The 15,545-nt window shown below is 41.1% G+C and overlaps 1 protein-coding gene across 2 annotated transcripts in view; it reads left to right on the top strand.

Moving 5' to 3' along the window:
* LOC145402254 (small ribosomal subunit protein mS39) overlaps nucleotides 1-6,688 on the top strand; it is a 29,177-nt gene extending 22,489 nt beyond the window's left edge. The window contains exons 12-14 of one of the 2 annotated variants that reach the window (XM_080274378.1): nucleotides 1,237-1,470; nucleotides 2,754-2,945; nucleotides 6,255-6,688. In XM_080274378.1, the coding sequence (XP_080130504.1) occupies nucleotides 1,237-1,470; nucleotides 2,754-2,945; nucleotides 6,255-6,434 (606 nt within the window). In that variant the 3' untranslated portion in view covers nucleotides 6,435-6,688. Of the gene's footprint in view, nucleotides 1-1,236; nucleotides 1,471-2,753; nucleotides 2,946-4,492; nucleotides 4,618-6,254 lie in introns of those variants that run through there. The other variant, XM_080274379.1, reaches the window with a different exon arrangement.
* Nucleotides 6,689-15,545: the final 8,857 nt, after the last annotated feature.

Consider the following 15,545-nt stretch of genomic DNA (forward strand, 5'->3'; position numbering starts at 1 on the left):
GACGTCGACAACGACCTCAATGAGTACGACACAGTGCCAGAGAGTGACAGTGAGAGTGCCTGACTACGACGTGGTCATGCAGATGGTGAGTAAAATAAAAATTCAATCATGAAAGTAAGGTCATAAAATAAAAATATTATTATTATTTTTTGCAATTTTTATTCAGCTTACGATTATTGTCTCAAAATGCATAATGATATTACCATGAAATTTCTGTAAGGAAAAAAGTAACAGTAAAAATTAATAACAATACCTACCTTAGACCATTCCAAAGCTGAAAGAAGGTGGCAAAATAAAACAATAATATTATTATTATACGATATTACTTTCTTGAGTAATATAATAATAATGTTTTCCATTAATTTTATTGATTGCTTTCTTATTTTTCTTCATTCTACGTTTCATGCATTGCATTTTTTCATTAATGTCGTTTTTCTCTTCTCAATAATTTTTGTTTATTATCATGCCCATTACTTCCATGTATTATTATTGTATTGTATTATTATCTTATTATACTAATATTATGTTATTTTCATTGTACATGTTCTTTTTTGGCTCTATTCTTACATTGCCTCTTTCCTTATGCATAAAAATGAAATGAAAATAAACACGGAGAAAATCGAGGTCACAGATTTCCAAATATCAAAATGCTATACCTCGTGACCCTATAATGCTATGAAGTTGAATGTAGTCTCAAAATGATCAGCATTTTATACCCTATTCACATAAGTAATAAGCGAAATTATAAACGTTCAGCATTTTGAGTGGCAGGAGTATGAATGCAATGAGGTGTAATGAACATTTTATTCATAACACCAATAAATTGCAGTCACGCTCCTGCCGCTGGAAATATTGACAGATTTTAATTGATTTTAGACCTTATGTAGTTAGGTTATACTTTACTGATCATTTTGAGACTAAATTCAACTTGATACCTTAATTGAGTCAGGAGATTTAGCCTTTTAAAAGTCGGAAAACTTTGACCGCGATTTTTTTTTTTTTTTTTTTTTTTTTTTTTTTTTTTTTTTTTGGCACTTGGCGAGTTCTGCTTCTCGGGGCCACATTTATTTCTAGCATGTAGTGAAGGCTAGATTGGGATATCCTCCATCTAGTTATTTTATTTCTAGAAAATAGTGAAGGCTGGACTCTGAGATCTTTCTTGAACCATTTTTATTTCCATTGGCTGCAGTGAAGGATAGGTTAATAGATCTTTCATTGAGTCATTTTTATTTCCAGGAGATAGTGAAAGCTGTAATCCTGCATGAAGCATTTGAACACCTACCTCAGCTGTTCTCTGATATGATAATTTTCGAGCACACTTACCGGGAAAAACTTCTTGCCCTGGTCTTGTCAGCCACTGCCCAGTACACTCCCTCTGAGGACAACAGGAACCTGACAGAGAGAATGAAGGCCATTGCCACTGATATTTGGAAGAGGGTGCAGAAGCAGGAAGAAGCCAGGAGGAGTAAGGTAAGATCTGAATAACCAGAGAAAGATTAGAATGAGAAAAGTCTGGATTATGAGGAAATAGCATAAATACAGGTTACAATAAACCAGGTGATAGCACAGATATAGATAAAGGGGAACTGGAAAATGTGAAATTGCAAAAGTACAGAATGGAAGAACTAGATGAGTGAAAGGATAGTGGGCACCCCACCTGCCAGTTAGGTGATATTTAATGACTCCATGGTAGTAAAATCTGTGGTCAGTTACTCTTCTCTTATTCTGCGTACATGATCTTGCGTTGGTGCATACACGAACACAAATGCCCACATTTGTAGTCCAACTTTCACTCTTACCCACACAATCCTTGAGCCAACTGATCCATACTCTCTTATGTTTTTCTTCCATCTGTTACTCACAACAATACACACTCTTTCTTTTGCCCTCTCATTCTTACCTACTCCTGTGCATATACCCCATCCATATTCCCATTCTCTTACACTCTGACCTCTCCATTTAGATTCAGTTAATCCACTTTCACACTCTCAAGCACCTGTACAATCTCTCTTTCTTTCACCTCATCATTTGTACCCTTTACATTCCATGTAGCTATCCGTACCAAGTCCTTTGTTCGGTCCTTAGTCGTCATTTTTTGGTCAGTCCTGGTCCAAGGCTTCATGTTCGTATTTTTAGTTAGCTGTTTTCCGGGGAGGAGCACTAACCCCCTTCCAACCCACTTGGTATATTGTTTATAAAGGCTCCAACATGCTGGTATCTGTCAGCCATGATCACCTAATGGCAGCTCTCCACAGTGCTTGGTCTTGGTAGCCTCCCTATTCAGTCTCTTATCCCAGAGGTCACACCCTGCAACCTCATCCTAAGTCACTGTCAGTCTACCTCATGCACCCCTATCCCAGATGTTCAGACTTCTCGCCTTTTGTAGCCAGCTGTCGTTCTTCATCCTTACAAGGTACTCAGAGTATCTCAGTCTGCCCCTCCTCACTGCAACACCAGTACATTCTGTAATTTTCATTTTTTTTACTGTACTTTATGTATTTATATAATTAATGTTTCAGCAAATTATTTTCTGTGGTTAAGGGAAGGGAAGGAGCTTTTAAGCTGTTAATTTCATACAAGTATGCTTAGGTAATCTGATGCCAGGTGACGACATTGTGATTGTCAGTATTTTGCAGAGTATATTGAGGTATGTTAGGAGTATGTGTTGTTTTTGGTATATGCAGGACCTTGAGGAACCTGTCATGAGAGTTTCAAGGGTATAATTTACTGTACAGGCATTCATCTATCCACAGATTGTATGGACAGGTCGGATGCTGGGTGATGTGTTGACTGCAGTGGTGAAGTGTGGTGACTACCAGCATGGTGTAGAGGTACTCGCAGAGGCCACCAAACAAGCGCACACGATCATTGGAGCCCTGCCAGCACCAGCCCTGAAGGTGTTGTTAGATGCAGCCATAGAGAGGGCAGACACCAATACTGGCATGGTAGGTTGACCAGTGTTCATGTTTTGACTTAAAATCAGTTAGGATGATGCATTGGTGCTGCTGTATTATACTTATCTTCCAGATGAGTCTGATTTTGTAAAAACCATTAACAACAACAACAACAACAACTTTTTAAAGGTCTCGCTTTCATCCAGATCCCGCCTGACCTTTACTTCATCCCATAGTGAGAGAGTTTTCGTGCATATTATTGCCTGACTCATGGGTGCCGTGCACCGGTTCTGATCTTCTGCCCACATGCGGAGCATCCACTCCAGCTCCTCCATCGCAGGCTCTCGCTGGTGGGTGATACGGGAGGCGGATAAGGTTGCAGCCTCTCCAGCAGCAGCCTTAATGGCATCCTTCTTTTTGATGATGGTGGAGACAGTTGACTGGGCCAGGTGGAGAGCCGATGCGATAGCACACGCACCTTCGCCTTTGTTGCGGCGCTCAAGAATTTCCAATTTGACCTCTGGTAACACAGTCTTATGCTCACACGATGGGAACATCACCAGCATCACCACTAGCAAGCTGCTTACCACCATGACTAGGGCCTCCACTAGCACCACGACTAACCCCATGATGTGCAGCACCCTTACCTGACTTTATGACACTTATTTGGGCCAAAAATCATGCAATATCGAACTCCACACACGATTAGTATCACTGCTGTACTCATGGCACTGCTCGAACACAGTTACGATGTACTACGATAGCAGCTTGCGTAACATTGGTGGTGCAACACAATGCATGGTGCGTGAGCGTAAGGGAGATACTCACTCCGAGATGGCCAGTGTGAGAAGAACAATATGGGTGAACAATGGCTCTGGGGCCTGCGCAAACATTTCTGCGCATCCTGGGAGGCGAGTTGGCTCAGCTGGCCGTGGGAATGCGCGCGATTCAAAATTTCGGCCTGTCGTCTGTGGATGTGACATAGGAGGGCCCATCGTTAAACCGAGGCTCTGCCATCGGGTATCGGGGTGTGGTGGTATTTGTACCCCCATTGCTAAGCCGGGGTATCGCATCTAAGGATATCGTATATTGGGGCATTACTGTATACATACATATATATATACATACATACATACATATATATATACATACATACATACATATATATATACATACATACATACATATATATATACATACATACATACATATATATATACATACATACATACATATATATATACATACATACATACATATATATATACATACATATATATATATATATATATATATATATATATATATACACACTTAATCCTCGTAAATCGCTTGTTTATAAATTTTGTAAATCACGGCTAAGTGGCTGTCAGACTGCCGGCACCCTTAAATCGCTGTTAAGTCACGAAAATCGCGGATCTAGGCACCGAAGTGGGCCTTTTCTGAGGAGAATCGTAAACCGCGGCATTCAGTTTGAAAATTGCGACCTAACAACCAATCACCACCTGTCCCTGGTGGCAAGTGTGCATACTAATGCCGCAGAGTTTATGAGAAACATCAGGAACTCATCACTCACTATTTTCCCCGGGTAAGGGCAGAAGGTGAGCCTGAACCACAGCCTTGCCCTTCACACACTGAGGACGTGGATGACGTAGCATGTGCCATCTCTGAGGCAGACTTTGAGGGCTTCCTGAGGGAGGCAGAGGAGCTGGAGAAGGGAGAACAGCATGAGGGAGCACCCCCACCTCATGCTGAGAGGTTCTAAGTTCTTCCCAACACCGCCCCACTCCATTCACTTAAGCAATATCATCATAGGATTAAGGTGAGATCCCTTAACATTGCTTATTTCTATTAAATACATGCACTGAATATTCCTAAATTTGTATATTTGTGTTTGATGGTGCCTAGATAGGTGTAGGTAGGGTGCTGTGGAGGATGGTTGGCCAAATTCCAGACCCAAATTCATTTTTCACATAAGAGTTATTATTTATAAACCGCGGAATTTGTAAATCACGGCAGTGGTCCAGACCCAAATTGCCGCGATTTATGAGGATTGAGTGTATATATACAGTATATGTGTGTATATATATGTGTATATATCTATCCTTCAAACATCCAATCCTACATTGCCCCATGAGGAGCGTAGGAACCCGGGCCTAGGCAGTTGGTCCTGACATTTAAGATGAGAGTGACCAGCCTCACTTATCCCTGAGTGCATTACGTGAGAAATAAACCCCAACCACCCTTTGGATGTAAACCTTCACTGGCTCAATCCGATTGGAGTGCAATAATTACCCACTAAACCACCAGGCGCCAAAATTAGGTTTTATGGATACCACCCAGCATAGTAAATGGTTTCCTGGTGTACAGGAAACCATTTGGCTTGTCACTCAGTGTACAGTAGAGTCACCCACAGGCAGAAGGAACAGGAAAGAATGAAGGAAAGAAAGACAGAAGAGGGAGTGTAAAGTCACCCGCAGGCAGAAGGATGAGGAAAGACTGAAGGAAAGAAAGACAGAAGAGGTTGGAAGGAAAGAAGGATGGAGGAGAGGAAAGGGCAGACACCTGAGAGCAGCACTACATCGAGTGAGTGGATGGTGAGCGCCCCCACTTACCACTTACACACACACATATATATCTATCTATCTATCTATCTATATATATATATATATACTGTATATATATGGAGCCTCTGTGGTACAGTGGTAAAGTGTGCGTTTTCGTACGCTGATGAACGAGGGTTCACGCCCCACCAGGGTAATAAACTTTGGGAGCTTTCTTCTGGCCACGTACTGCATTGGCGGACACAAGGGGTGCTGTGGTTGAACTAGTGTCGCATATTATAAAGTATGCTTGCATCCAGTCGGCTTGCATGGGCCAATTACACTTGGTTCACAGACTACACACACATCCAAAGCCACTCCAACACAACAGTTACAGTTACAAGCACTTCTCACCCTACATATAATCTCTACTAGACAGCCTAAGCCACTTGGTAGAGATACATTGGCTGTATTGTCCCCACTTCGGTAGGGATAGGCTGGTCCTGCACTGGACACTCAAACGGCTGATGAGATGATACATATATATATATATATATATATATATAACTTCCCTTAATCCACGGGTGAGAGATAAAAATCAGGTTGTTTTGTTTCATTTTGAATGGTTTTGTTCACTTGATGGCAGCTTTCCATGCTGCACAATCTCTGTTCAGTCCCTTAAACTTGAGGCTGTACTGTAAGTTGAAGTTGTATCCTCTCAATAACAGTTTCATTATGTGACTGTAATTCATCCATTTAAATGTTCACATCCCTGAAACAAGACCAGCTGTATTAATTTACGTCTCTTTACCTGCAGAGTGTTGTCTTGTATGGACAAGACTCTGGTCACCAAGAGACAGGAGAGATGGCGCTCCACCTGCGTTCCAGCCTCACCCTCACTACACAACAGAATGCCAAACTCACTGATGCTCTTGGCTCGGATATCATGGCTGATGACCCCTCCTCCTCTGACAGTGACAGTAATAATGAAAAATAACATTTCGTATCTTTCTACCTCATTTAGAAAATCTGTAGAAAAAATACAGGAATATGTAAGCCCTCACTATATATATATACAGTAAGACTTCACTATAATGGAGTAATTGGGGCCCAAGCCATTCTGAAAAAAAGAGACACCTGGACTTCCCCCTGCTAACCTAGACACTTCCCGATATATCAGACATTAGTCCGGATTGCATGAACGGTTTTTAAACTGTTTTGACTACTGCTGCGGTACTGTACAGTGTTATACCTTCACAACATTAATCACATGGTATAAAATATTGTACTATACACTGATAAACATGTCTTTTATTTACCTTATTGTGGTGAACATAGCTGAAGTGGCCAGGCAGTCCAGACTGCTTCTGGCTTTATCAGACTTTTTCTGAGCAATAGGAATTTAGTCCGATAGCTCCTCAATTCCGATAAAACCGAATTCTGGTCTATTGAAGTCCGTTATGTGGAGGTTTTACTGTGTGTGTGTATATATATATATATATCACTTTTTTTATGTTCTTTTTCGCTGTTACATCCACAGCAGCCAAATTAAAGAGAAACTACCTGTTAAAGTTCCAGTACGAGTACTACCTATGTATGTACTGTAGTAGCCAGCTTATACATTCTTGATATGGGTTTGCAGCTGTACCAAATGTGTCAAAACTAATTTACCTATTTTCTTTAGCTTATTGTATTGGATGTGCAAAAAAATATATATAATATATATATATATATATATATATTTTAGAACATAACCAACATAATAATGATGTAGTGTACTGTACAGCTTCTACCTCTGAAAGCATCTAGGCTGAGGAAAACTGTGGAGCATGCTTCATAACCCCATCATCCCAAGGATATCCATTTCATTCTTGCTAGTGGTGGGCAGATTCTTTCAGACTGGGAAACACTACTTTGGACCAAAGGGAAATAAGCATCATGAGCCCCTTCGGCTAGAGGATGTTTATTTTTATTCAGCTTAGCAAAACCCACCATGGGATGAAGGGGTTATTTTATTTTTTTCCCGAACCTCTTCACTCTGATGATGTATTTTCATTTTGACCACACACACACTTTCATTTGGCAGTGGAAATTATTGCTAACACTAAAGAAATTAAGGCCATATGTAACCCTTCCTTTTATTTTGTGTGTGTGTGATTTTTTATATGGGAAAATGAATTCCCCAAGCTAGACCTTGATAGATCATGGCCCCACTAGGTGATGGGAGAGCGCTACCTCTCCCAGCAGGGCAGCTACCCAGACGGGGCATGAACTCTTGACCCTTTGATCTTGATTCAGGCTTTCTACCACTGAGCCACCCTGCCCCCTTAGGGAGGGGAGAAGTTAAGGTATGGAAAATCACCTGGCAGCAACAAGAATATAACTGAATTGAAGGGTTGGTGTTGCTGCTGTTAGATGAATTTGTCTAGTTTAGGAGAACCCTCTTACAGTGAAAGTCTGTGATGCCAGTATACAGTATGACTCCTTCAGTTTAAAAGTTTGTCTCATCAGTTCAACACTATTTTTATTTTATTTTTATTTATTTTTATTTATTTTTTAATTTTTTTATTCAGGCCATCATCATTTTTCTTTCCCCCCAACCTCGGAAGGAATTAGTGAATGAGTTTGTGATGCAGTAAATTTAACTTGCAGAAAATTCAATTAAGATTATTAAAATTGTCTTGTGGCAGCCTGAATAAAATGGAATATACAATACTATACTGACTTAAGACGTTGGACATAATGAAACTTTACAGTAGCAAGAGTATACGGGTAAAAAAAAAAAAAAAAAAAAAAAAAAAAAAAAAAAAAAAAAACTCTGGCTGCAGGGATTAATACTTGCAGTGTATAAAAATCAAGTCAGGCTGCAGTTGTAAAAATTCTGAAGCTTAAAACTGTGTATAAGACAAACACTTCACAGGGGGCATGGTGGTTCAGCGGTAGAGTGCTTGACTTGAGATCGCAAGGTTGGAAGTGTGCATCCCGCCCAAGTAGCTGCTCCGCTGGGAAAAGTAATGCTTTCCTGTCACCTAGCAGGGCTATATGATCTATTAAGGTCTAGCCCTGGGAATTAGTTCCTTATTATGATGATGACAAACACTTCATGACCAGACTAAAGTGACTGATAATGCATAAAATACTGTACAAGAGTCATCATCAGCCACATCTTTGAAAAATAATCATTATAGCATTAATTCACACCTAAAATGGTGGAGAAATAAGTGCTATGCTCTAGGGTAATTGGGTAAAAGAAACATTTATATATTTTTCGTTATTACCTTACAACTTCTGATTATTGGATAACTTTTCCCTTCCAATGCCGATATTAATCGGTTTTTGCTTCCCATTTTACAGCACTACTCATGCTGCTTGTTTCTGACCCCTTTGGTCTAAAGTGGTGTCTCCCAGTCTGAAAGAATCTGCCAGGTACTATAGTCTATTCGATTGACCTGTTCACCTGAGATGTATGGGGCAAGTAGGGTGCATTTATTTCGCGGCTGCTGATTGGCCGCCGATTATGTCATTAAGTAAATGCATTCATGCCTAGAATGGTGCCCCTGTTAACTGGGTCTGCTGTCCACAAGCATGTTAACTTGTCCTTTGTAAGAAGGGATTTGTTTTCTGCTGGAAGCAATGACAACATGGGTCTCAAGAGCTGCTTGCCTGTAATTTAATGATGCTGTTAAGTGTGTCATTGAACCAATGGTTGTCTGTAAAGAGGCTAAGCTTTGCTAAGAAGGCTTTTACGTTTTCTGTTTTTATATTAGGTGCTGTAGGGGAGCTATTCAAGGTGGTACTGTGCATACCTAGCCATGTGGAGGGATTGTGACTTCAGCCTGGGAGCTAAACCTCCCCAGTCTTCTCTGAGTCCTGCACAGAGAATCCTGGTCAACCTAGCAGGGCACCATCTTCCCATTTTGTATGAGAACAATAATGGAGCTATTAGAAAGGTTCCACCACAATAACAAGTTACCGAAATTATGGAAACAGATACTAAATTTGAACACGCCATACCAACTGCTGGAACCAAGTTTCATATCCAAATTATATGGGGATGAAACATGAAATCTGCCCACTTTTGGGGGTGATACCAGCAGCCAGTCACAGAATGATTATGTACCAGTACAGTATAATTGTTTTTGCTGATCAACCCCAGATTGTCTGGCCAAGCAGACCCATCAAATGCAGGCAAGCAACTGTCCCTGCAGGGTTATCCCATGCAGCATATTCTCTTGCAGCTGACTGCACCTCACCACAGCAAGGTGCAGGGAATAGCGTGGAAGTTTGGTTCTTGGGTGGATGGCACACTTGGATCTTGTCACCCAGCTAACAGAGGCACCATGGCAGGCTCTACGTCATCCCGTAATTTGGTTATATGGTCACCATCCAGTGTTGTAAATGGTTTCTCAGTTTACAGGATGTGAACATACTGCAGGAGAGCTGCTACTGATAAATGATGAAAATTTTTATGAGGGAATATAAGAGAGTATGGATCAGCTGGTTCAAGGATTAGGTAAGATTTAAAGTAGGGCTACAAATGTAGGTGACTGTGTTTATGTGCAAATTCAAGACTGTGCAAGTAGACTGAAAGAAGAGTTCTGGGCAAATGTGGAAAAAAGCATGAAAAAGTTTGAAAGGAATGAGAGAGTGTTTTTAATTGAGGATATGAATGGAAAAGGTGGGAATGTGAAGATGCATGGAGTAGCTGGTGAGTGGGATGGGCCTGCATAAGTGAATGAGAATGGCAGTGCACTAGTGGACATTGTGCGAGGAGGGGGTTGGTGATAGCCAATACCCTCTTTTGACAAAAACTGATCCACAGGTAGGCTATATGTGTCGAGTGATGAGAAGGGTGGGTGGTGAACTGATTGAACGGAAGACAACGACTGATTAAGTGTGTGTGTGTGGATGACAGAATGAGGTGTGTAATGGATGCAAGAGCATACAGAGGTTGGGGAAATGGGCTTTCTGACCACCATGTGGTGGTGGTGGTGGTGAAGGTCAAGGTTCAAATGCAATGGAGGAATAGAAGGAAAGACAGGAGGAAGTAGTTCATAAAAGATGGATAGAATGGTTGCAAGAGGATGGAAAAAAGGCAGAATACAAGAGAGAAGCAGATGAGCAACTGGGTAAATATGATTTGGAGCAGATGGGGGAGTTGGAAGGTGTGTTCAAGATATTCATAGAAGAAATCTGTGCAGCAGGTGAGGTGGTGTGTGGGGTGAAGAGAAGATGAAAGAGGGTGCAAGGTGGAATGAAGAGGTGAGACAAGCTGTGGCACAAAAGAAGAAAGCATAGAGTGAGTGGATGGGAAGCAGGGGCATGGAGGCTGTTGAGAGATGGAAGAGAAAGTTATAGTAGAGAGGATGAGAAAGGTGAAAAGATTAGTAAGGGAGAGTAAGAGAGTGGATGAGGAATTTGAAAGGAATTTGAGTGTAAAGTGGAGGAAATGTAAGAAAATGTTCTGGAAAGAAGTAAAGAGAGCTAGACAGGGTGATGAAGAAGTTAGTCAGGGGGTGAAAGATAAAAATGGTAGACTGGTAATGAAGAAGGGAGAAAAAGTTAGCAGATGGAGAGAACACTTTCAGGAACTGTTTAACACAGAGAATGAAAATGATGAGAGTATAAGTGGCTGGGGAATGACTGGGAGAAGGAGGGAGGTGAGATGAGAGGAAGAAATCAATAGGACAGAAGCAGTGGAAGCAATGAAGAAAGTCAAAATGGGGAAAGCCCCAGGAATTGATAGAATGTGTGGTGAAATGCTGAAGCATGGGGGAGAGTTAGTAGCAGAATGGATATGGAAGATGTGCTGATTTGCCTGGGAGGACGGTAGGGTCCCAGAGGATTGGAAGTCAGGTATAATTACCAATATTCCCCGGTACAAAGGAAAAGGGGAAAAAGAAGTGTGTGGTAATCATAGGGGCATTTGTATTCTTAATGTAATGGGAAAAGTATATATATGGTAGGATACTTCTTGACAGAGTTGGGGAAATAAATGAGGAATTAGCTGAAGAACAGGAAGGTTTTAGGAAGGAAAGAGGTTGTGTAGGTCAGATATTCATTCTTAGGTCTTTAATGGAAAAGTTTCTAGAGACAGGAAAGAAGTTGTATGCAGCCTTCATGGAATTTGGAGAAAGAATGTGACGGGGTGGGTAAACAACGAATGTGGAAACTATTAAAAATACAGTATATGGAGTAAATGGGAATCTGTTGAATGCCGTGAAGAGTATGTATTGAGAGGGCTAAGGCTGCTGTGCATGTGGATAATGAAGAGTGAATTTTTCTATTTAAATGTTGGACTGAAACAGGGATGTTTCATGTCTCTATGTTCAATCTGTACAGGCCTATGAATGGGGTTACAAAAGAGATACAGTGCAAAGAAGGGCAGTGGATGTTGGAGTGGCCCTAATGAGAGAGGGCAATGTTTGGAAACTTCCTGTATGTTGTTTGCAAATGATACTGTATTGTTTCATGAAGATGAAGGAGAATTGCAAGGCTTGGTGAATGAGTTTGGAAGTGTGTAAGAAACAGAATCTAAAGGTGAATGTAGGGAAGAGTAAAGTTATGGTCTTCAAGGGAAATGAAGCCACTGGATGTGCAGTGAGGTTGGATGATGGGGAAATGGAAAATGTGCATGCATTTAAGTACCTCGGTTGTGTGATGAGTAAGGATGGAAGTCTGGAGGGTGAAGTAATTTAACCTGCCCCAACCAGACATTTTCTGGGCAGTGGTACGCCCCAGTCCCGACATTTTTGGACCTTTTTTTTTTTTTTTTTTTGCTCAAACATCCGCTTTTGGTGAGAAACATCGAAAATTCATAGAGAAATCACTCACCTGAGGTTTAAAATACTCAATCCAGGTAGGAGTACCTCCTTACCTTACAGGGTTTTCTATCAGGCTGGCTGCAAAGAAAACGAGTTCAATGGGAGGATAACTATTCAACACCACTCATAAACGGTATTTATTTATTTACTTGGTACAAATTTATATGTAGTATGAGAGTATATTGGTTTTCAAACGGTAATATAGGCATTATAAGCATTGTTTCACTCACTAAATCATCACCATTCCTGACCTTGTTTTGCCACATTACCTGATCATCATTTCTGACTGTTTCTTCCTCTAATGTTTGTCCTCCACATTCTCATCGATTGGGGAATCACTCTGGCCCTGAATTTCGTACCGTGGCATGACATGGCTTTACTGGCCAAGTCACTGATAACAGGTGAATTGCTGAGAAAAGGTCATGCAGAGGGGGGGAGGAGGTCATGCTGGATAAGGCATTGTCCCTGCCTGGCATCTCGTAGAGGAAGGTGTCCAGTGTATACATGCCAAAAATCACTCGCAAAAATTGAAAATTGTGCAACTTAGGGACCTTGCAATGTTGCCGCGTTAATTTACGTCTCCGGGATATGAGTGCACATCATGTGAGGACGTGAATTCACGTCTCCGGGACGCGGCGGGTTAAAGTGTACAACATGGAAGAAAAGTTGCTAGTTCTTTGAAAGCAATGATAAGAAACAGGGAAGTGAGCATGGAAGTTAAAAAGTTACTGCATGACAGCATTGTGATACCAACTCAAACGTCTCGAAGTGAAGCTTGGACCTTGTTGGAAGGACACAAGTCAAGAGTGAGACCAGTGGACATGAGTTATTTGAGGGGAGCATGTGGAATTACATGGAGAGACAGACTGACAAATGAGGAAGTGAATGAGCATTGTGGTATGGACGTGGATGTGGCGGTGTTAGGAGAAATTCATTGAGGTGGGTTTGGCCACGTGGAAAGGCTGGAGCATGAGACTAATGACAAGAATGTATGTGAGCGAGGTGGAGGGGGAGGCCAAGGATAAGATGAAGAGATGGAGTGGGGAGGTATATTAGGGAGGGACGTGTGAGCTGGAAGCAAGGCAGTGAAATGGCGGGGGACCGGGCAACATGGGGGTGATTTGTTTGAGGTCATCACTTATGGGATTAAGGCATCTGACAATGGATAGATGGATGACAATCAGATTGTACAGAAATAACATTTGTTATTAAAGATTGTATAATTCATTTATGACACTCAAATTCAGTGGTAATGTTCTCAAGAGCAATAAAGTTTGCTGACAGTTGCAGCATCCTACTGAGAGTAACTGGTCAATTCAGCTGTGAAAGTAATTTGCCTCCACACCATTCCAGTTCATTGTGTTAGGTTAGGTTAAGCTCATATTAGGTTAGGCTAGCAGGGACGAATGATAAGTGACAGACTGACTTCGTTGCTGAGTCAACCTGAAAGTCTAACACAGCGGATGGCCACTTGCCAAGGTTTGTGTGTAAAACCGCTAGCTGTATAGTTGCTACCTTCAAATTTACTCATTTCCATTGCCTATTAAATCTATCACATTGATAACTATGTTACAGTTTACTGTAAGATATTTAACTATAAATTCTATGCATGAGAGCTCTCGGTTTCACCCAGGAAACCAATAACATGTACAGCCACCCGAAGCATAAAGAGTAATAAAAAATGACTGGAAGGAAAGGAAGACCTAGGAAGAGAGTAGGGCAGACACAGGGATAGAATGAGATACGGGAAGGATGAAGTGGGCTGGGTTACAAGTGAGTGGATGATTGCCACCACCTACCACCACCGGTACAATGGTAGGTACCGTAATAAGTGTACTGTGCTTACTGTAACAAAGTTTGTTGCTGTACACTGCTTAGCGATATAAACTTTTTAAAAATCCAGTAGTGCAAAAAGTACAAATACATCACAAACCAAACTTACGCTACACCTTCTTCAAAGTTCCCTCCCGTTTTCGCTCTACAGACTTCTGGCACTGGCAGTCGATGTTCGGCGGTACATGACCACTTTGATGGTTACACAAAATACAGCGTATCACATCGCTCTATTTTCACAATCTGCCTGTGTGTATTACAAGTTCTGGGTGATACGGAGCACGTGCGCAATCCAAATGCCCCCGACTCTTCTTCCTCTTCAAACTCCCAAACTCCTTTACGAATCAAGATCGAGCACTGTTACCACTTATCATATCCATATTTCAGCAGCGAAATTCTGCTAAGTTTGAAAATGTGCTAAGTAAATCCAAAATATGCCAAAAAAAAAAAAAAAAAAAAAAAATGCTAACGCCCACCAATCTATTTCACATTTTCATGTAATCTGTAAATTCGCTAATACAAAAAAATGTAATGGGCGTACTGTAAATATTGACTGGGAAGATGCAGTCGTGTTCAGAATCGATTCCCCTTACTTTCTGGCGTATTAATATTGGTGCACCAGGCAATGAGTGAAACGGATCGAAATCTCACCACACTGCTGGAGGTAATACGAGCGGATGAGTACCCCTTCCCATGAACGCTGCTGTATACATAATACATCCTAACTAGAAAAAAAAAAATGCAGGATTTAGAGTGTATATCATAAAGGCTATAGTAAACAGATATATATCTTACAGAATTATCATTAACTGAGCAGAATAAAAGAAAAAAAAAAACGCTGAGGGACGTTACCCCTGTCACCTCGTTCAGATTCACTTTCTGGTCCATCCCTTGTATTTTCGACATGCATTCTTTTATCTCATCTGTCTTCATGTTTACCCATTCAAATAAGGTGATCTGCCAACACTTCTCAATCATCCTTTTCAACCCCATTTTATACTTTAGGTTTTGTCATTTGGACAATCAAAAAGACAGCTTAGGCTCAAGAAAGTTTACAAATATCGCTCGCAACCGTGTGTAAACAAACCCAACTTTGGATTTTCTGCTGCTCTGAATATATCGGCTAAAATTTTACATAATGCAGTTATTTTCAAGCATGTAGGGCAGATAAAAGTCGACATTTATAATAGTTTTGGATTAGGTATACGATGAAAAGATTAGCTGAATCTGGTTAGAATATCAACTGATACATTAATGGGCCGGAAGCGAAGTGCGTTCACCCGAAGTGTCTAATATCAGTCTCCCAACCGGCCATGAGTGTTTTGTCGTATTCTCGCCTATTACTGAATTATATAGGATGTAGTGGGCGGCTACTCCACGCCTCTGGGTCACCAGCATGCTATAAAAGCGCCGTAAGTCTGGACAAGATATATCCCAGCGGTGACTTAGAT

Source organism: Coenobita brevimanus, chromosome 57 (genome assembly GCF_032717465.1).
Source record: "Coenobita brevimanus isolate Jiangsu-jjx chromosome 57, ASM3271746v2, whole genome shotgun sequence".
NCBI lineage: Eukaryota > Metazoa > Arthropoda > Malacostraca > Decapoda > Coenobitidae > Coenobita > Coenobita brevimanus.